A 22,733-nucleotide genomic window follows, 5' to 3' on the forward strand; every position below is an offset into this window, starting at 1 on the left:
TTTTTGCCTCATTTGTAGTAGAAGTGTGCACACATACCGGCATTTGGCCTTCAAGTGCTCAAGTTAAATTCTTCAAAATCTTGATATCCTCCAGTCCGAAGTCTTCAAAACTGAACCACGATTCTTTGCACCTGATGTTAGCTGTAGGACGACCTGTGTGCACGTCAACCGCATTTCCCAAAGCAGACTGTGCAGCCCTTTTATCAGAGTCCTTTGCTTCGTGGCACCCAATAAGTACAGCGACTTCCTTGAGACCTGACAGCTGCTCGATGCCGACAGGTGGAGCGCCCTGCTGGTCCTCCCATCCATGCGCGTTAAAATTTATCGCCAACCGCTTTAGCCTGGACATAGCCCCTGCCTCAAAGGTCAGGAACGAAATCTTGATACACGTGATGCTAAAACACTGGAGAACAGGGAATCCCGTTCCAATCATGATGGCCCGTTTCGGAGTTCCGAAGATGTGCAATTCCAGGTTGATAAGCGACTGCAGCCGTGCAAGAATTCCAACATCATCCTCCACCATCTTTATAACCTGAAGTTCAAGGTGATGAAGATTATGGAGCTCTCCCGTCGACTTGGGAACCCTCGGTAAGTTGCACCGCAAGTGCAGTCTCTGAAGAAAGCAGCCTGAAGAAGATTTAGGACTGCAATGTTTTTCAAGGGCATAGTTCAGAGCATCCATATGTATGTTAGTCACACGTGCCACACGGTTGGAACTGGTATAGGCAATTCTGAGATCCCTCAAACCGGTCAAACCTCCAAGTTCTCTGATGTTGTCTATTGAGTTCCAAGACAAATCAAAGTGTCTAAGTGTACGTAACGTAGCCATGTTTCCAATCCCATCAGGAAACCGTGACAAAGGAATAGTCAGGTGCAGCAACCGGGGCAAATGAACAATATCTGATGGAAGTCGAGGTCGTCGAGCTCGAATAGAGTTGCTTGTCAAAGCTCCTAATTCCATCGTCTCCAATTGTTGTAGTCCCTGAATTTTTTCTGGTAGCACTAAGAAAGCTGCAATAGCTTTTAGATACCTTAAGTGAAACAAATAACATATGCCAGTGAGGTCAATTTGCACAAGTTCATGCTTTCCTCCCGGATCAACTGGAAATTCAGGAGTTAATACCCTGAGATGCTTGAACTCTGATAAAGAAGGTTTGTATGCTGAGGTACCAAATATTGCTAGCTTGTGAGAGCCAGATGGTTCCTAAGACTGTGGCATCTATTACACTGTCTGGGTTGAGTGAGAGTCGACGGACCCTGTCATGCAATCTAACCATGTCCTGTAACTCATTTATTGCGGTGATAAAATTCTCCTCTCTGCACTTGTGTAAAATAAGATCAAGCATCATATCATGTATTCTGCAAGACAAGACTTCGTCATTAGAATTTGTATCTACTGGTTGAACAATGCTGCGGTTGACAAGCTCATTAAAATAGCCCTCTCCAACATCCTCTAGATCTCGCCCATGGGCTTTACTTATAAAACCTTGGGCTACCCATTGCCTAACCAAATCATTCTTCTCGATTGTGTGATCCTCTTGATATATACCAATATATAGCATGCATGTCTTCAGATAATGAGGAAGATTTTTGTAGCTAAGGCTTAGTATTTGTCTCATTCCTTCCAAGGTGGGATGCACTTCCAAGTTGGAGCCAAGAGAATTCAGTACATGCTCCCACTGCCCCTTCAGTTTGTATCGTTGACTAGCCAAAAGGCTAGATATTGTGATAATTGCGAGTGGCAAGCCACCACATCTTTTTAGAATTTTGCCTGAAACTTCTTCCAGGAAAGGAGGACAAACATCTTCTGAACCAAATATTCTCTTGAAAAATAACTGTCTTGACTCTTGGTTGCTTAGTGGCTTCATCCTATAAACATACTCAGAGTGATTGGAGCAGCACAACATACCAACAGTATCAATTCGTGTGGTTGTTATTACTCTGCTACCTTTCATGGTTTCTGGAAGAGCGCATCTGATAATGTTCCATGTGATTTCATCCCATATGTCATCGATTACAATAAAGTATCTACCAAACAATTCCAAATGAAGTATAATGAGTGTCATGCAAAGGTAAATATTATTCCTCAAAAAAAAGTACGATATTTATGAAAGCATCCACTAGTTCTTGAAATTAATTTTGAAAGGCCAAACGTCAAAAAGATTAAGAAACTTTGAATGTTCATGTGTGTTTCGGATAAATCCGCATAAGACTATGCACGTTAGTTCAGGCTTGGTGATGTCAGAAGAGCCCATGAGTACCTAGCTAAAATAAAACAAAGGATAGACCATCTAAATCGTTTACACTGAAGAACCTATGTAAGTTGTTAACATTGAATTTTATGCCAAGCTGCCTTGGAAGTACCCATGTAAATTGTTAACACTGAGTTGGAAGAACCGAGGTGTTTGTTTGAGAAACTACTAATATTTATTCTGCTCCTGAGCTCAAATGCTCCCTCATGAACAGTACAATAAAATAAAAGTAAAAAAATTCAAAAAATTCTGAATATCTTTTATGCTAAACTTTGACAAATGTTTTGCATGCATACAAAATTCAGCACGAAATGACATTCGTGGAAGTCGTGGCGAAAAAACAAACCAGCCGTCCAAAATATTTTCAAAACTAGCATTTTTGGAGCATCATTTTTTCTTTTTTTTTTGCAACGACTTCCACGAATGTCATTTCATGATGAAATTTTGCAAGCATATAAAACATTTGTCAAAGTTCACCAGAAAATAAAAATCAGGATTTTTGAATTTTTTACTAAATTTTTTATTTTACTGTTCATGAGGGAGCATTTGAGCTCGGGAGCAGATACTCCATGTCCAATTTGCAAAATGTTTCTTATTTAGTTTTGTCTGGCCTCTAGTGAAAACAAAGTTTCCAAAAATCTACTAATTGAAGTGAAAACAAAGTTCATCTGGCCTCTTCAAGGAACTTTGATGGCTTAATTTGTTGCATTAATGAAATAACCATCCCAATTGATCTTAAGCAGGGATTATGTAAGCTTGTAAGAACAGAACCGGCCTGCAGGAATTTCGGCTACAGCATACTACCTAGCTAAAATATTCAGTAAAAAGGGAATTAATAGAAAATACACCAGACATGATAAATTACTCTGGAGTGGGGTCATCTTCAAATAGGTCTACCTCTTGTTCTTAAGACATTGTTGGAGTGTCCTAATCAATTTATCCTCATCCCATATTTCCTTTTTGGTATCCTCCCAATCATAACCAACTTGAGAAAGTATATGTCTCAAAATTTTCCTTATATTTGGCTTCTGGGATACAGATATAAAAGCTCGAGACTCAAACTGGGTCTCTAGTTGGCGATATATCTGATTTGCAAGTGTAGTCTTACCAAGACCTCCAAATCCCACAATTGATAGCACCTTCAGCTGGCCTGCGGACACACTTTTTTCATCCATCATCAACTGAATTAGTTCCCCCTTTGGCCCCTCGATACCAACAAGGGCCGCCACCTCTGCATAGAGTGCTAGAAGGCGAAGATCTATGGTTTTGTTCGTTGGCTTCGAGATAGCGTCATCAAGCTTGTACCTCGTGCGCCGCTCGCTTGCCTCCACAACACGTCTCTTGAGGCCTTGAAACTCGTATATGGTCTCATGATGATGACCAAACGAAATTTTTGAACTGAAGTGACTCAACAAATTCACGCACTTATCAATGAACCCCCTAAAGCCAAGCTGAGGGGTATTGTTGGATTCATGTTCAGAATGAAGCAAGAAATCATAGATGTTGTCCTCAATATCGTAGGACAGCTCACGCACCTCACCCACCCAGCATTTGGTTTGTTCATCGGGCTCCTCTTCCGTGTCTGACATTTTCTTGAGGAAGACGTGCATGCTCACGAGCTCAGCTTTAAGAAACATGATATTGTCCTTGGTTTCTTTGAACAGCTTGTACTCGCCATGGAGCAAATTGGCAAGCTCCTTAATCACGGAGCCCATAGCGTCCTCTGCCACCGCATACATGGTCTTCTCTTTCGTGTGCTAGCAGGTGCTCAAGTTGTGTATGAGCTCAAGTTCTTTGGGATGGAGGCTACTGCTCGGTATATTTCGGGGAGATGCACAAGAGAGGAAATGAAGAGATAATCATAAGGCAGACCTAATGCTTGGCTGCTTTTAAGGGACCAACCCCTCTTTTTGAGCATTGTTGGATGATAAAAAATAATTCCAATGCTCGATTGTTTTCCTTACTTTTATGCAGCATGGGTAGATAGTGAAGATTATTTCAGCCTAGCTGGCCTATGTTATGACAGCAACAGGTGACATATGCACATGCTGACAACTATAAGATTAATTTTCTGATAAGACCAAGGAAAACATCATCGTTTCGAACGAAACATATGCATCCACCAAGATTTCCTAAACTAAAGAACTCCGGAAAATCCGTCAGAAACTAGTAACAAGAGAAAGGTTTGTCTCCATACCGTTTTGTGTTTGTTCAAGTTGCCAAAATACCGTCGAGGCCGGCGATCCTTTACCCAAAATAATACTATGAGCTAACAGCTGCTGACAGGGGAGAGAAACGCACAATCAGCTGTCCTTGACTGACTGTTCACACTAAGAGCATCAGCTGACACGCCAAAGAAATAGGCATGAGTAGCTAGTGTCTAATCAGAAGGTGACACAGGGTGTTAAACAATCGAGCATATTGTTGCTTCGCATGGGAAAAAAAGTGATCGAGCGTATCCATTCTTAGAAATTAGATCTCAAAACAAATCAATCTGTTCTGAAGTTCTCAAGCTATGCACACTACATATGGACTGAAATTCAGTAAAAAGGAAAGAAACTTCCCCGAGCGGTATAGGCTCCAGCGACTCGGGCGGCGACCCAAGACGTGGCTCCAGCGTCAACGCCGCTCTCCATTCGCCGCCGGACACAGCGGCCAGCGGCCGATGGCCGCGGTCGCCTGTCGGAGTTGATACTACACGACGGCGGGAGGTGTGGACGGTATGTGCGCGCTTGAGCTCGTCTGTACTATTAGAGCATTTCCAACGGAGGCGCAAAAATATCGAGCGCTAAAATAGTTTTACAACGATACAGTAGCACTTTTAGCACACCGCGATCAACATTGGTTTTTCATATGCCAAAAAATACGCTCTAAAAAAACATACAGTGCAAATTATGAAGCGCGCGATCGGGCGCCCAACATTTGTAGTGTGTGATAGCGCTTTTAAGCACGTGCGTTGAATTCTTTTACGCTTGCATTATTTTGCAGCATCTGATGAAGCGTCTCGGGCGTAAAAAAAGACGGTTTTTAGCGCGCGGAGCAGTTTTTGGTCGCTTGTTGAAAATGCTCTCCAACAGGAGCGTGATCTTAGTAGCGCTGGAAAAATCACTTTTTTTGTGCGCGCTCCAGCAGACGCGCAAAATACGTGCGCTATAATTGGATCAGCGCGCGGAGCAAAACGGCATAGCGCGCCGCTTATTTCGTGTGCCCGCTCCACCAACAGCCAGATCCAGGCGCTAGCGCCGCCGCCCGCACCTTCCCAATTTGCTCCGGCGACCCGTCGGCGCTTCCCCCGCCTATCCCCGCGCGTCGCCACTGCTTCCTCCACCTCCTCTCGTCGCCACTGCCCCTCGAGCGCGCCATTCCTCCGACGAACAGCACCCGGCCGCCCACTGCCGCTCGGCGCCCACAAGGTGTTTGACAAAACGCTTGCAAGGTATGTATTGCGTCCAACTTCGTATTTTTTAGATGAATTTGATGCATGTTGTTTGTAGTTTTACAGACTAGTTTAAATTCAATATTATAGATGAGTTCGTCATATGATTCTTCCGATGAAGAACTTCATATTCAAGAGGAGGAGGACCTTGTAATGATCCTAGCTATGCATGTCAATAAAAAGCCGAAGCACGGTGGTTCGGTTATGGGTCGTCCGAAAATTTGGAGGGATAAGATCGATGCCGACAACAGATTGATGAGGCACTATTTTGATCGGCGCCGTTTTAGGATGAGCATCGAGTTGTTCAAACGCATTGCAGGGAAACTGGCGAGTCATGATCAGCTTTTTCAGCAAAGGAGGAATGCCGCCGAAGAACTCGGGCATTGCGTATGTTGGCCTTACATAAACTATTGCTGAACTATTTATTGTATTCGAAAATAAACTATTTGTTTGAGTTGTAATAAATTGAATTATTTATTGTTGATTTATTTTTTATGTGTTTGATCTTCTTGGTTCTATTTTGAGTGTCAAATGTTGTTTGTGTTGGACGTGAGCGCTGTATATTTACCACGTCTGCTGGAGCTGCTCGCGCGCGCCATCTTTTGCAGCGGCCGCTGGAGCCAGCGCTCTGCTGCGCGCAAAAAAAATGTTATTTCAATGCTGTAAAAATTATTTTAGCGCGCCGCGTGTTGCACGCCTGTTGGAGATGCTCTTAGTAGCTGAAAAGAAATTCAGTTTCAGTCAATTTTCCCTCTTGAAATCCAGCGGCCGCAATTTTATTTTCACTCATAGCCGTCGGGAAGAGACACCATTAGAGAGCAGTAGTCGAGCAAAGCAAATGCCCTAGCCGACTGCGGCCGAAATCAACTATTTTAACATTGTCAGAAAAGTTTAGCAAAAAAAACTCTCTTAAATTTTATTTCACGCTCTGATTTTTTAGCAACGTCATAAGCCGTGAGGTTTCTGCTACACAGCACAACGCAGGCAAGGTTGACGCTCTGCTTGACCACGGCTAGCCAAGCGTCCTACGTGGTAGCGCAGAAACGCCATGGCCCCTGATGTTTCTAGTCTGATTGCCCCCCTTGGGCGGTGTGGCGGAGCTGCGACATGAATGCATACTCACCGGACTGTGGGTTTCGACATGTGTCCATGTGGGTTCTGTCCGTTAGTCCGACCTGGCAGACACGCCTACGCGCATCCCGGCCTCCTCATATCGGCCCCAGATATGGGACGGATATGGGGGTGCCGGTTAAACCGGACGTATAGTGTTTGAGCCACCCGGCTGGGTTGCGATTTTGCGATCGGTCACTAACCGGATTGTCCGTCCTGGCGTTTGAGGAGCCCGAGTGTAGATGCTATAATCTTTATTTAGTTCGATTGTGTTACTGTGATTTGTCGATTTAGCACGATTGATGACGACTATAGACCGGAAGTTTCCGGAGAAAAAGGTGAGTCGCTATCACAACCGTAAGAAAATATATGCCTATACCTATATTAATATAAAAGGATTAGTTCTTCAGCCTTCCCATCCTTTTTTTTGAGAATTTTTTTCATTTATATTATGGATCAGTACAAAAAAGTTGATCCTTACAAGCATACTGAAACGCAAATACAAAGGACCATGAACACCTAGAGTATCCTAAAACAACCGTAACACAATAAGATCTCCGGAGCCTTGTGTCATCACCCCTGAATCTTGAGAGAAGACCCCTGTAGTAAAAGGATCTGCAACCAGTCGCAAGCAGGTCATCATCTTCGACCACGGTACAATTGCCGTCACACTGCTTCCTCCTTTCTTGACACCAGCGCTGAGAGGGCATGGACATCAATCCAACACACCTGCAACAGCCGTCGCCATCTTTGGCTTTGTGTACCGCGAAAAGTGTCCCTTCCGGAAGGAAGAGAACTCGAGTCATCCGACCGGTCTAGCACTGCGGCCGGGCCATCCGCCCGGACAAAGCAGGATCTCCCACCAACATCAGCGCAGAAGAAGGAGAAGAATAGCAACAACAAATCATACCAACAAGGAAGAAGAAGGGTCTTCGTCTCCTTGCATCCATCGCTCATCTGAGGACCGAAACAGCCGGTGCCGATGGACCTCCAGCCACCATAGCCCGCGACCTCGACGAGATCTGGGGATCCCCAACCCCGCTGGCTTCTAGACGAAGGCAAAAGCCTCGCCTGACCGCAAACGGAGCCTGGAGAAACTTATTCCGACGCGACACCACCGCAACAGCCTCGGCAGCGTCTCCCTCAACCCTAACCCTACCACACACCCACCTAGCGAACAGACCCGACGTTCCCCCTCCCTCCCGGCGCCGAAGCGGCCGACGGGGAGAGAGGGAACCGGCGGCGTCACCGGCAGCGCGCAAGGGAACCCTGGTCGCCTCCCTGATCGCCTCGCTCGTACGATCCTACTTTTCCCGGATAGGATGGCATGATCAGCCTGTCCATCCTAAAACTACCCCTGAAATTGTCATAAAATACCCACTATGTCATTCATAAGTGAAGAAAACTATTTGATTTTGGGGTGCTTAATCTCAGTCGGGAAGTCTCAATCGACATGCCAAGCCGTTGGATTGATAGTGCATTAAGATTCACGAAAGCTGCTTTGTCCTGTGTCGTATCGATGTGCAACCAGCTCATTCCTTTTCTCGATTTCTTTTCATGCGTTGGGCAGGGAGACGCGATGGGCTGGGCGTGGGAAGGGACCTTTTCCTTTGTCTGTTGGGCCTTTTGCACGTGTGCCTGACTATATTTTGTCTTTTCCATTTGGTCGCTCATAGTTTTTCCATTTTTGTTATTATTCACTCAAGATCAGACGGGACATTCTTACTAAATTTTTAACATTTATTGGGTATTCTTAGTACTTCTGATTGACAAGGCAAGGTAAAAAATACAAGGACATCATCATTTTTTTTGTCCTTTTTAGGTTCATGCCATGAAAGCAACATTATTAGTCGAGACCGTCCCCTCGACACTGCCAAGGTAACATTTTGGTAACTACATACATCAGTGTGTTATATTCTTCATTTTTTTTCTATTTTTATGCGACGCTCACGACGCTAGTTAGACATCTTCAATTGCATGTCTTCAAAGCGATTTACAACTTAGTGTTTGTTTTTGTGGTGGGGTGAGGAGGGGGAGTTGCATGTCTGTCAGTATGCATGCAATTGCAATTGTCGCCTCTAACTATGCCTTCAACACGACTACAACTCAATGATCTTTTGTGGGGGAAGGAGCCAATTGCAAGACTGCCACTAGGAACGCAACTACAAGTGTCACTTCCAACCGCAATTGCATGTCTTCAATGTGAATGCAACTATCAGGGGAGGTGGTAGTTGCATGTCTGCCATTGTGCATGCAACCCTCGACTACAACTGCAAGTCTTCAACACGACTGCAATTCTGTGGTATTTTTTGTCGAGGTGGGGTAGCAGTTGCATGTCTGCCGCTAGGCATGCAACTGCAAGTGTCGGTCCTGACTGCAATTGCATGCCTTCAATATGAGTGCAACTCGGTGATGTTTTGTCGGAGAAGGAACCCATTGCAAGGTTGTCACTAGGCACGCAACTGCAAGTGTCGGCCCCAACTGCAATTGCATGTCTTCAATGTGACTGCAACTCGATAATGTTTTGTTGGTGGAAGGAGCCAACTGCAAGGCTGCCATTAGGCACGCAACTGCAAGTATCACTCCCGGGTGCAACTGCATGCCTTCAATGCAAACTGCAACTATGTGGTGGGGGGGAGGAAATAGTTGCATGTCTGCCATTAGGCACGCAACTGCAAGTGTCTTCCTCGACTGCAACTGCACGTCTTCAACATGACTGCAACTCCGTGTTGTTTTGTCGAGGAGGGGATGTCGTTGCATGTCTGCCTCTAGGCACGCAATTGCAAGTCTCTGCCCCGACTGCAATTGCATGGCTTCAACGCGACTACAACTCAGTGATGTTTTGTCAAGGGAAGGGGCAATTGCATTCCTGCCACTAGGCACGCAAACGATGTGCACTTCTCCTCGACAACGCGCAATTGCATTCCCGCCATTTATCTGTAATTTAGTATTTTCTCTTAAAATATTTCCATATGCTTGCACATATTTTTCCTTGCATGTAGTTACATGTTCATCCATCATGTGCAATTACATGTTCGTCATCCTTGTGTAACTTAACTTTTTCCCTTAAAAATGTTCGTCATCCTACAACTAGTGATGTGCACTAAAGTAGAAATAGATGGTCTGAAAACTAGTTATATGCAATTTAACTCTTGTTTCAAATATTATTATTTTTTGTCGATCAAAGAGTGAGCTTTAATTTTTCTACTACATGTTTCCCACTTTTTAGCATTTTTAACCACATGCACCAGGAAGCTCATTCAATTAAACCAATGTTCCGCCGATGTGTGTTGTCACGGCGGGTCTAGAATTAGGTGAGACTACTTAATAAATTATAGTAATTCCAACTCAAAAAAATTAATCCAATGCTTTCTTTTTGTTTCTTTTTTCATAAATGTTATGTGCTCAAAGTAATACACTATATTATATTTCTGTGTTACATGTTATGTTTCATGGGACACATTACAGTGCACATATGCTTTTCTTTGTCGAGGAGAAGCGCACATCGGGCGTTGACACGAACACTGACAATCCCAACTACAAGCAACAAAAAAGGGAACCAAAGACGGGATATAAAGGAGGCTGACCACGTACGTACAAGCAAAAACAAAGCAGCCCATCACGGACAAGAACAAGAGACGAGGCAAAATCTGAGTAGGAAGAAGCCCAGCCCAAAAGAACCAGATAGGCCTATGCTACACATGGCATTTCCTATTTGGCGCTGCAGGCACCCGTTACAGTGCAATTTGCAAAAGGGCGCAGCAGTCCAAACTAGGCCGGCCCACTTTTTTCTTCTTCTTCTTTGTTTTCTAAGCTCGGTTTGATACGCAAGAACTGTGCACGTGAGGAGAATCGAACTCGGGACCTCAAGTGTAGAACTATGCGCCAACAACCACCGCGCCAAAAAGCTCGAAGTGAAAAACTCTTCTGCCAACTTTTATTATATATACTTTCCTTTTTCCTTTTTCGTTATTCTTTTTTTTGTTTCTGCTTTTTTTCTTCTTCCTGGTTTGATGATTTCTTTCAAATTCGTGAAATTTTCTTACAATGGGTAAACTTTTTTCTCAAAATTGGTTATTATTTTTATTCAATTCAATGAACTTTTTTTCAAATTCAATGAACTTTTTTCAAATTTTTTGATTTTTTTTAAAATTCATGAACTCTTTCCAATTTTGATGAACTTTTTTGAAATTGGATTATTTTTATTAAAATGGATGAATTTTTTTCAAATTTGGTGAACTTTTTCCAAATCGATGAACTTTTTCAAATTCATTGATTTTTTTGAAAATCCATGAAATCTTTTCAATTTTCATGAAATTTTCTGAAATTGGATGAACCTTTTTCAAATTTGATGAACTATTTCAAAATCGATGAACTTTTTGTCAAATTCGACGAACTTTAAAAAAATGGATGAACCTTTTTCAAATTCGATGAACTTTTTTCGTATTCAATGAACTTTTTTCTAAATCGGTGAACTTTTCAAAAAATTGATGAACTATTTTTTCAAATTGGTAAGTTTTTTTTGAAATGTGATGAACTCTTTTTCATAAAATAAACAATTTTCTAAATTGTTTTCAGATAATTCAAAAATCTAATAAATAGTGCGGATAAAATGGTTCTTTAACATTTCGCGTTCCTAAAATCACAAGCGCTTAGTGGCTCTGGTGGTTATCAAAGCACTTCGTTGGTTGTCCTGGCATGGCGCGGGTTCGGATTTCTGGTACCCGCACCTTTTCTGTGTGAGTTTTTCACGAGACTTTTTTTTACTATGTTGTGCGCTCCGTCGTGGGCCAACCCATGAGGTGACAACAGGAGCTCCCGCTACACATGGCTGGCGTCAGCGACTGAGACTTTGCGAAGTCTCAGTCGACTGATTTCTAGACAAACCCTTTGATTTTTTCCTTGAAAAGTTGCCATCGTGTTCGATTCTTTTATATAGATGGTGCCCAAAATATCATAGCCGCACAAGCACCGCAGTGGCTTAAGCCTAAGTCTTCCATCGTGGATTTGCCCTTTTTTACTCCCTTTTCTCACGGACCTCCTCCTCCTCGTACTTGTTCATGGGTCGGCCCATGTGCGGGCGTGTCGCCCCCTGTTTTTTGGGGGTTTTGCCTTTTCTTTTCTTATTTCAGTTTTTTTCCTTCTTTAAATCTATTCGGGATTTTCAAATTTCAAAAGGTTGCGAGTTTTGAAAAAATGTTTGAGAAATCATAAAATGTTCATAAATTTAAAAAATATTCGGGAAATCATAAAATGTTCTTGGATTGCAAAAATGTTCGGCGAGGGAGTGATGTCTACTACACAATCTTCTCCTTGTAGACGTTGTTGGGCCTCCAAGTGCAGAGGTTTGTAGAACAGTAGCAAATTTCCCTTAAGTGGATGACCTAAGGTTTATCAATCCGTGGGAGGCGTAGGATGAAGATGGTCTCTCTCGAGCAACCCTGCAACCAAATAACAAAGAGTCTCTTGTGTCCCCAACACACCCAATACAATGGTAAATTGTATAGGTGCACTTGTTCGGCGAAGAGATGGTGATACAAGTGCAATATGGATGGTAGATATAGGTTTTTTTAATCTGAAAATATAAAAACAGCAAGGTAACTAATGATAAAAGTGAGCGTAAACGGTATTGCAATGCGTTGAAACAAGGCCTAGGGTTCATACTTTCACTAGTGCAAGTTCTCTCAACAATAATAACATAATTGGATCATATAACTATCCCTCAACATGCAACAAAGAGTCACTCCAAAGTCACTAATAGCGGAGAACAAACGAAGAGATTATGGTAGGGTACGAAACCACCTCAAAGTTATTATTTCCAATCAATCCGTTGGGCTATTCCTATAAGTGTCGCAAACAGCCATAGAGTTCGTACCAGAATAACACCTTAAGACACAAATCAACCAAAACCCTAATGTCACCTAGATACTCCAATGTCACCTCAAGTATCCGTGGGTATGATTATACGATATGCATCACACAATCTCAGATTCATCTATTCAACCAACACATAGAACCTCAAAGAGTGCCCCAAAGTTTCTACCAGAGAATCAAGACGAAAACGTGTGCCAACCCCTATGCATAGGTTCATGGGCGGAACCCGCAAGTTGGTCACCAAAACATACATCAAGTGAATCACGTGATATCCTATTGTCACCACAGATACGCACGGCAAGACATACATCAAGTGTTCTCAAATCATTAAAGACTCAATCCGATAAGATTACTTCAAAGGGAAAACTCAATCCATTACAAGAGAGTAGAGGGGGAGAAGCAACATAAGATCCAACTATAATAGCAAAGCTCGCGATACATCAAGATCGTGCCAAATCAAGAACACGAGAGAGAGAGAGAGAGATCAAACGCATAGCTACTGGTACGTACCCTCAGCCCCGAGGGTGAACTACCCCCTCCTCGTCATGGAGAGCGCCGGGATGATGAAGATGGCCACCGGTGAGGGATCCCCCCTCCGGCAGGGTGCCGGAACAGGGTCCCGATTGGTTTTTGGTGGCTACAGAGGCTTACAGCGGCGGAACTCCCGATCTATTCGGTTTTCCGATCGTTTTAGGGTATATGGATATATATAGGCGGAAGAAATACGTCAGGGGAGCCTAGAGGGGCCCGCGATGGTGAAGGGCGCGCCTAGGGGGGTGGGCGCGCCCCCCTGCCTCGTGCCTCCGTCGTTGCTTTCCTGACGTGCACTCCAAGTCTCCCGGGTTGCTTTCCTTCCAAAAATAACTTCTCCAGAAGGTTTCATTCCGTTTCGACTCCGTTTGATATTCCTTTTCTTCGAAACACTGAAACAAAGGAAAAACTGGAACTGGCACTGGGCTCTGGGTCAATAGGTTAGTCCCAAAAATAATATAAAAGTGCATAGTAAAGCCCATAAACATCCAAGATGGATAATATAATAGCATGAGTACTTCATAAATTATAGATATGTTGGAGACGTATCAGCATCCGCAAGCTTAATTCCTGCTCGTCCTCGAGTAGGTAAATGATAAAAGAAAGAATTTATGAAGTGTGAATGCTAGCAGGTGCATAAGTTTGATCAATGATAATTTCAATCACCTTTTCTAGCATCATTATATGTCATAACAGTAGCTCAACTCATAAAACTTTGCATGATCAAGTAACAAACTATTCACATGTTAAAGTATAGATCATAAACTTTCTTGAAAACTAACAAACCATGTTCTCAATAATCAAACAATTGCAATTCATCTTATTTTCAGGAAGAGTCTATGTCAGAGCTTTGATTCAGCAAACTTCACATACTCAACTATCATTTAGTCTTCCATGATTGCTACCACTCAAAGCATATTTTTAGAACAAATAGTATTCATCGAACACAGAGAAAGATAGGGGCTTAATGTTTCGCCTCCCAACCTTTTACCTCAAGGGTAATGTCAACAATAATAATTCACGCTCAAATATATTTGAATGGCCATATATGCTTAGATATTTCCATCACATGATGCTTGCCAACTAAAGAGTAGGTTGGAAAGAGAAGGAATACTACTGACTCTTGCATAAAAGTAAATGATAGGCCCTTCACAGAGGGAAGCAGGGATTTGCAGAGGTGCCAGAGCTCGAAGCAAAAACAGAGATGAAAATAATTTTGAGAGGTATGCTTTCATTGTCAACATAACGACCAAGAGTTCCCAATATGTTCCATACTACATACATTATAGGCGGTTCCCAAACAGAAAGGTAAAGATTTTTACTCTCCCTCCACCAACAATCATCAATCCATGGATTGCCCGAAACAACGGGTGCCTCCAACTAACATCAATCCTGGGGGAGTTTTGTTTGCAGTTCTTTTTTATTTGATTTCGATCTGTTGATCATGGGACTGGGCATCCCAATTACCAGCCATTTTCTCCTGAATGATGAGCGGAGTCCACTCATCGTGAGAATAACCCACCTAGCATGGAAGATACTGCTAGCCCCTAGTCGCTACATGAGCGATTCGGTCATACAAAACAGATTATTATTTGAAGGTTTAGAGTTTGGCACATGCAAATTTACTTGGAACGGCAGATAAATACCGCATATAGGTAGATATGGTGGACACTCATGGAAGAAACTTGGTTCAAGGGATTTGGATGCACAAGCAGTATTCCCGCTTAGTACAGATATTTTCGCTAGCAAAGGATTCTAAATAGCAAGCACCACATGTTAGAGGATCCAAAACAATATAACTTATATAAATATACCCAAGCATAACTCATTATGTTGTCTTCCTTGTCCAACTTCAACTAATTTGCTCAGGTTTGAAAATAATTAATGGGGATCACAATCATAGAAGATGTCCAAGATAGTATATTTATGGGATAATTAGTTTTATGCCCCTAGTTGTGTCCCACTCGTCTGTTTTACCCCTAATTCCCAAAAGTCACTAGTTCTGTCCAAGTCACTTTGCTCCTATTATGCTTTTGCCCTTTGACCGTTTGACCATCAGTTTGAAAACTCCATAACTAATTCATACTAAATCAGAAAAATGCAAATAAGATACCAAAATGTTCAGAAAAACATCACATATATGTCAGTGTCATTTGCATTCATGAAAAAAGTGTTGGAAAGTTCCCATCCGAGTTTTAGCTCTTATGCTACCACCATGAATAGTAAAATCTAAAAAAGTTCAAAACAATTAAAAAATTGGTGGCAAAGAATGACAAATGTTTTAAGTGCCTGCCAAGTTTCATCATGGAATAACATTCGTGGGTGCCGCGGCAGAAAAACAATCAGCACTCCAAAATAGATTATTTTTTGCCATGACTTCCACGAATGTCGTTCCCTAATGAAACTTGGCAAGCACTTAGAACCTTTGTTGTTCTTCGCCACCATAATTTTTTTGAATTTTTTTAGAGTTCACTATTCATGGTGGTATCAAAAGAGCTAAAACTCGGATGTGCACTTTCCAACACTTTTTTCATGAATGCAAATGACACTGACATATAGGTGATGTTTTTCTGAACATTTTGGTATCTTATTTGCATTTTCTGATTCAGTATGAATTAGTTATGAAGTTTTCAAACTGACGGTCAAACGGTCAAAGGGCAAAAGCATAAGAGGAGCAAAGTGACTTGGACAGAACCGGTGACTTTTGGGAATTAGGGGTAAAACAGACGAGTGGGACACAACTAGGGGCATAAATCTAATTATCCCTATATTTATATGTGAAATCTCTCTTCCTTCAATATTCTTTCATGAATTGTTCAAGTGACCAATACAATGTTTGCTAACCTTCAATAAATTTACCACCTCTACTTCTTATATGTGAAGGCATCACTCCCCATGGGAAAGGCATATGAAACATATATAAATTTAGATTTATGACATTCAAAACATTCAACCATTTACTCATAGGATACAAGTGAAGCACACGAGTAAATGACAAACTATTCCAAAAAGATATAAGTGAAGATCAATGAGTAGTTAAATAATTATGTAGCTATGTGAAGACTCTCTCTCATTTAAGAATTTCAGATCTTGATATTTTATTCAAACAGCAAGCAAAACAAAATAAATGACATGACGCTCCAAGCAAAACACATATCATGTGGTGAATAAAAATATAGCTCCAAGTAAAGTTACCGATGAACGAAGACGAAAGAGGGGATGCCTTCCGGGGCATCCCCAAGCTTAGGCTCTTGGTTGTCCTTGAATATTACCTTGGGGTGCCTTGGTCATCCCCAAGCTTAGGCTCTTGCCACTCCTTATTCCATCGTCCATCGAATCTTTACCCAAAACTTGAAAACTTCACAACACAAAACTTAACAGAAATCTCGTGAGCTCCGTTAGTGAAAGAAAACAAAACACCACTTCATGGTACTGTAATGAACTCATTCTTTATCTATATTGGTGTTAAACCTACTGTATTCCAACTTCTCTATGGTTTATAAACTATTTTACTAGCCATAGAGTCATCAAAATAAGCAAACAACACACGAAAAACAGAATCTGTCAAAAACAGAACAGTCTGTAGTAATCTGTAACTAACGCAAACTTCTGGAACTCCAAAAATTCTAAAATAAAATGGTGGACCTGTGGAATTTTTCTAGTAATCATCTTCAAAAAGAATCAACTAAATAGCACTCTCCAGTAAAAAGTTTTAGCTAATCTCGTGAGCACTAAAGTTTCTGTTTTTTACGGCATGATCATAAAGACGTCACCCAAGTCTTCCCAAAGGTTCTACTTGGCACAAACACTAATTAAAACATGAAACCACATCTAAACAGAAGCTAGATGGATTATTTATTACTAAACAGAACCAAAAAGCAAGAAACTAAAATAAAATTGGGTTGCCTCCCAACAAGCGCTGTCGTTTAACGCCCCTAGCTAGGCATGATGATTTCAATGATGCTCGCATAAAAGATAAGGATTGAAACATAAAGAGAGCATCATGAAGAATATGACTAGCACATTTAAGTCTAACCCACTTCCTATGCATAGGGATTTTGTGAGCAAACAACTTATGGGAACAATAATCAACTAGCATAGGAAGGCAAAACAAGCATAACTTTAAAACTTTAAGCACATAGAGAGGAAACTTCATATTATTTCAATTCCTACAAGCATATATTCCTCCCTCATAATAATTTTCAGTAGCATCATGAATGAATTCAACAATATAACCAGCACCTAAAGCATTCTTCATGATCTACAAGCATAGAATTTTTATTACTCTCCACATAAGAAAAATTCTTCTCATGAATAGTAGTGGGAGCAAACTCAACAAAACAACTATCATGTGAAGCATAATCCAATTGAAAATTAAAATCATGATGACAAGTTTCATGGTTATCTTTATTCTTTATAGCATACGTGTCATCACAATAATCATCATAAATAGGAGGCATGCTTTCATCATAATAAATTTGCACATCAAAACTTGGGGGACTAAAAATATCATCTTCATCAAACATAGCTTCCCCAAGCTTGTGGCTTTGCATATCATTAGCATCATGGGTATTCAAAGAATTCATACTAACAACATTGCAATCATGCTCATCATTCACATATTTTATGCCAAGCATTCTATGTATTTCTTCTTCTAGTACTTGAGCACAATTTCCCTTCCCATCATTTTCACGAAAGACATTAAAAAGATGAAGCATATGAGGCACCCTCAATTCCATTTTTTTGTAGTTTTCTTTTATAAACTAAACTAGTGCTAAAACATGAAACAAAAAGATTCGATTGCAAGATCTAAAGATATACCTTCAAGAACTCACCTCCCCGGCAACGGCGCCAGAAAAGAGCTTAGTTGACGGGGTGTAAGTGCCGCTTACCTAGCCTCCCCGGCAACGGCGCCAGAAACAGCTTGATGTCTACTACACAACCTTCTCCTTGTAGACATTGTTGGGCCTCCAAGTGCAGAGGTTTGTAGGACAGTAGCAAATTTCCCTCAAGTGGATGACCTAAGGTTTATCAATCCGTGGGAGGCGTAGGATGAAGATGGTCTCTCTCGAGCAACCCTGCAACCAAATAACAAAGAATCTCTTGTGTCCCCAACACACCCAATACAATGGTAAATTGTATAGGTGCACTATTTCGGCGAAGAGATGGTGATACAAGTGCAATATGGATGGTAGATATAGGTTTTTTTAATCTGAAAATATAAAAACAGCAAGGTAACTAATGATAAAAGTGAGCGTAAACGGTATTGCAATGCGTTGAAACAAGGCCTAGGGTTCATACTTTCACTAGTGCAAGTTCTCTCAACAATAATAACATAATTGGATCATATAACTATCCCTCAACATGCAACAAAGAGTCACTCCAAAGTCACTAATAGCGGAGAACAAATGAAGAGATTATGGTAGGATACGAAACCACCTCAAAGTTATTATTTCCAATCAATCTGTTGGGCTATTCCTATAAGTGTCACAAACAGCCCTAGAGTTCATACTAGAATAACACCTTAAGACACAAATCAACCAAAACCCTAATGTCACCTAGATACTCCAATGTCACCACAAGTATCCGTGGGTATGATTATACGATATGCATCACACAATCTCAGATTCATCTATTCAACCAACACATAGAACCTCAAAGAGTGCCCCAGAGTTTCTACCGGAGAATCAAGACGAAAATGTGTGCCAACCCCTATGCATAGGTTCATGGGCGGAAACCGCAAGTTGGTCACCAAAACATACATCAAGTGAATCACGTGATATCCCATTGTCACCACAGATACGCACGGCAAGACATACATCAAGTGTTCTCAAATCATTAAAGACTAAATCCGATACGAATACTTCAAAGGGAAAACTCAATCCATTACAAGAGAGTAGAGGGGTAGAAGCAACATAAGATCCAACTATAATAGCAAAGCTCGCGATACATCAAGATCGTGCCAAATCAAGAACACGAGAGAGAGAGAGAGATCAAACACATAGCTACTGGTACATACCCTCAGCCCCGAGGGTGAACTACTCCCTCCTTGTCATAGAGAGCGCCGGGATGATGAAGATGGCCACCGATGAGGGATCCCCCCTCCGGCAGGGTGCCGGAACAGGGTCCCGATTGGTTTTTGGTGCCTACAGAGGCTTACGGAGGCGGAACTCCCGATCTATTATGTTCTCCGATCGTTTTATGGTATATGGATATATATAGGCAGAAGAAATACGTCAGGGGAGCCACGAGGGGCCCACGAGGGTGGAGGGCGCGCCTAGGGGGGTGGGCGCGCCCCCTAACTCATGCCTCCCTCGTTGCTTTCCTGACGTGCACTCCAAGTCTTCCGGGTTGCTTTCCTTCCAAAAATAACTTCTCCAGAAGGTTTCATTCCGTTTCGACTCCGTTTGATATTCCTTTTCTTCGAAACACTGAAACAAGGGAAAAAACAGGAACTGGCACTGGGCTCTGGGTCAATAGGTTAGTCCCAAAAATAATATAAAAGTGCATAGTAAAGCCCATAAACATCCAAGATGGATAATATAATAGCATGAATACTTCATAAATTATAGATACGTTGGAGACGTATCAGGGTGGGAAGAAAATAAGTGGCCACATGATGGGCCACCACCGTGTTAAAATATAGTACACTCATATGTTAGGGTATTGAGTCATACTTATTTTGCTAGAGCATAGTACTATTTTTGTCTCTCGTTACAACACATGAACATGTTTGAGGTGATTCCAGTTGACAAACCCTCGACCACACAAAAATTTCGGTCAACCCGACACTAGAAATTTAAGGGTACATGTCAAAAAAAATCATGAGTTTTTTTTACAACAGGAAAGGGATAAGCTACAAGCGTTGGCGAAGGGCCCCGGAAACCACGTCTCCGCCTCCCAGAAAACCTCGTCGCCTCGTTATCCTCTCATGTGCAACTCAGATTGATCTGGATTTGGAATCCTTGGCCGCCGTTGCCTAGGGTTTGGATCCGCCTCAGCAACCGCCACCGACGACGTCTCTGAGGCCGCCTCCAACACCCCACACCCGCCACCCTCCTTTTCTAGATATATGAAGCCCTTTTTCGGTGTGCTCAAAGAATAAGCAGAAGCTAGCAGTAAATATATCCTTACTCGGGTGTAATCACAGTTCCCTTTTCACTTCTTGTGGCGGGCTCTTATATATTTGTTGAGCTGTGTTTACGATCCTATATATTTCGTCCCCATGGACAACTCAGTGGAGGCGACCATCAGCACTACAGGGAATGCTGTCGAGATGAGTTTGGATGAGAGGTTTGCGACCATGAGGAGCATCGGGTTGGGGAGCATCGATGAGGAAGAGGAGCTTAGGGTGCTACTTGAGAAGAAGGTCGCTCCTATCTACTATGTTTGGTGCGACCCCTTGCCGTCGGTACACATTGCCCAGGGGATCATGATGGTGCTCAATGTCAACAAAATGGTCAAAGATGGCTGCAGAGTTAAAATCTTGATAGCGGATTGGTTTGCTCATATACACAACAGATTCGGTGGTGATATGAGTGATATTCGGACAATTGGATGTTACATGATTGAGGTATGGAAAGAAGCAGGCTTGGAGCTTAACGAGGTAGAGTTTATGTGGTTGTCGGATGAGATAAATCGCTGTCCACATGAATACTGGATGCTTGTGATGGATGTTGCTAGAAATAACACCTTGGGGAGGATGATAAGGTGCTGGGACAAGACCTTTGAATATGCACTCGTGTTGTATGGAATGCCTGCTGATCCATATGACCGGCCTGATGTGGTGGCTCCAATGATCTTTGAACCTTGCATGCAGTGTGCTGCTGTATTACTCCCGAAGGCCGACATTTGGCTGCTATCCATGGATCATGACGACGATCTTGAGGAGGTTCGCGAGCTAACTAGAGAGTACTGCAAAGACATGAAGGGTGGAAATAGACCTATTATTCTGTCACATAACAAGCTCCCCAATTTACTAGAGGACGATGAATTTGGTAATATAGGAGAACCAGGTTGGGCCATCTTCATGGAAGACGGGGAGCAAAGTTTGAGTGTGAAAGTAAGGAAAGCTTTCTGTCCTGAAAAAGTTGCACAAGGCAACCCATGTCTGGAGTACATTAGACATATTGTGTTTCCATGGTTTGGACACTGTGAGGTGCCAGGGAAAGAAGAGAAGAGTGGTGGTAGCAGGACGTTTCACAAGGTGGAAGAGCTCATTTCTGATTATGAAAGTGGTGCTCTGCATTCCGCTGACGTGAAGCGGGCTCTTGAAGAAGCACTAAAGAAGATTATGAAGACTGTACGTGCTCACTTCGCCGGCAACAGCAAAGCAAAACATCTTGCGAAAGCTATGTGGGAGTACATGATATAATGCCTTCAGGGATCATGTCTCCTTTTACTTATGCCATTGGGGATCACAATATGTTACTAGTACTTCACTAACTTTGTAAGCTATATTTACTACGGATGTAGAATAAGCTATTCTGCACTCATAATATATACTAGTTGTGCAGAGGGGCGGCGCGCCCATGTGACAACCCGTGGCTAATTGAGTTATTGCTTGATGCGTTATTGTTCAGATTGTGGAATTCTTCGGCATACAGAGAGGGGTGAATAAAAAAGCATAAATAAATTGTTAGAACTTACAGTATTTAGGTAGCTCAAAGAGCGTAACTGAATAAATTAGTTTAGAGACATCTTAAAACTTGTTCCTTCTTTTCTTAGGTCCATTGACTCAAATCAGATTTGCATAGAGTTTAATTACTATACAACATGATACCAGACATTCCTCCACAGATTAGAAAAAATGAAGGTACTTATTTTCATGACAGGACACCGGACAGCCTTGCAGAAACTGGAAAAAAATAGTGCCCTCATCAACTGGATACCCAGCAAGTGCTAGTAAACAACAACATGCTACATGTTTAAAATACAGTAATACCTTGTGCACATACTAAAAGAGGGAGCAAATAATAGATTAAAAAGGGAAGAACAAACAAATACATGTAATATTTTCATCAACTACATGCTTAAAATACTGCAACTGTTTATACATGCATTTTGTCGTTTACACAACAGAGAGAAGCAATGTTACGCAATACACTTCTTCACTGAATGATCAAGTATTGGAGGATAACAAACGGCCAAAACAAAAGACTTCACGGTTTCATCACTAATACTGACAGCATATGGATGTGAGGCCTTTCTGCAAGTAGCTACTTTTCTCTAGGAAAATGTTCTTAGAAAAATTGAATAATTGCTACTGAAGCGCTACAACTCCCTAGAAGTTTCTCTTCGCAAAAAATAATAGATTGAATATTAGAGAACATATAAGGTAGAAGAGGGGAAGTGGTGGGGGTGGGCCATGGGAAACATGTGGCCCGTGGGGGAGGTTGCGGGGCGCTGCCCGACACACGAGGAAAGAGGATCTAGTGGCTCGCGCGCAACCGACCGAAAGCTTCGGTGGTTGGTCGTACCAAAACATTTTCTCTGAAAAGAATGTTAGGTTCCACCTTTCACTTTCTTCT

The 22,733-nt window shown here is 42.1% G+C and overlaps 2 protein-coding genes across 2 annotated transcripts; one reads left to right on the forward strand and one right to left on the reverse strand.

Annotated features, from left to right (window-relative positions):
• Positions 1-3,991, reverse strand: LOC109758954 (disease resistance protein RGA5-like). Its single transcript, XM_073505677.1, has 3 exons — positions 3,150-3,991; positions 1,171-2,028; positions 1-1,031 (listed from the first exon to the last, which is right to left on the reverse strand). Exons 1-3 carry the CDS (start codon positions 3,989-3,991, stop codon positions 59-61), a joined length of 2,673 nt encoding a protein of 890 aa, XP_073361778.1. The 3' UTR covers positions 1-58.
• Positions 3,992-20,428: 16,437 nt separating this feature from the next.
• Positions 20,429-21,833, forward strand: LOC109758953 (tyrosine--tRNA ligase 1, cytoplasmic-like). Its single transcript, XM_020317809.2, has 2 exons — positions 20,429-21,505; positions 21,786-21,833. The coding sequence occupies exons 1-2, from the start codon at positions 20,429-20,431 to the stop codon at positions 21,831-21,833; spliced, it is 1,125 nt and encodes a 374-aa protein (XP_020173398.2).
• Positions 21,834-22,733: the final 900 nt, after the last annotated feature.

This window comes from Aegilops tauschii, chromosome 7, assembly GCF_002575655.3.
Source record: "Aegilops tauschii subsp. strangulata cultivar AL8/78 chromosome 7, Aet v6.0, whole genome shotgun sequence".
Lineage (NCBI taxonomy): Eukaryota > Viridiplantae > Streptophyta > Magnoliopsida > Poales > Poaceae > Aegilops > Aegilops tauschii.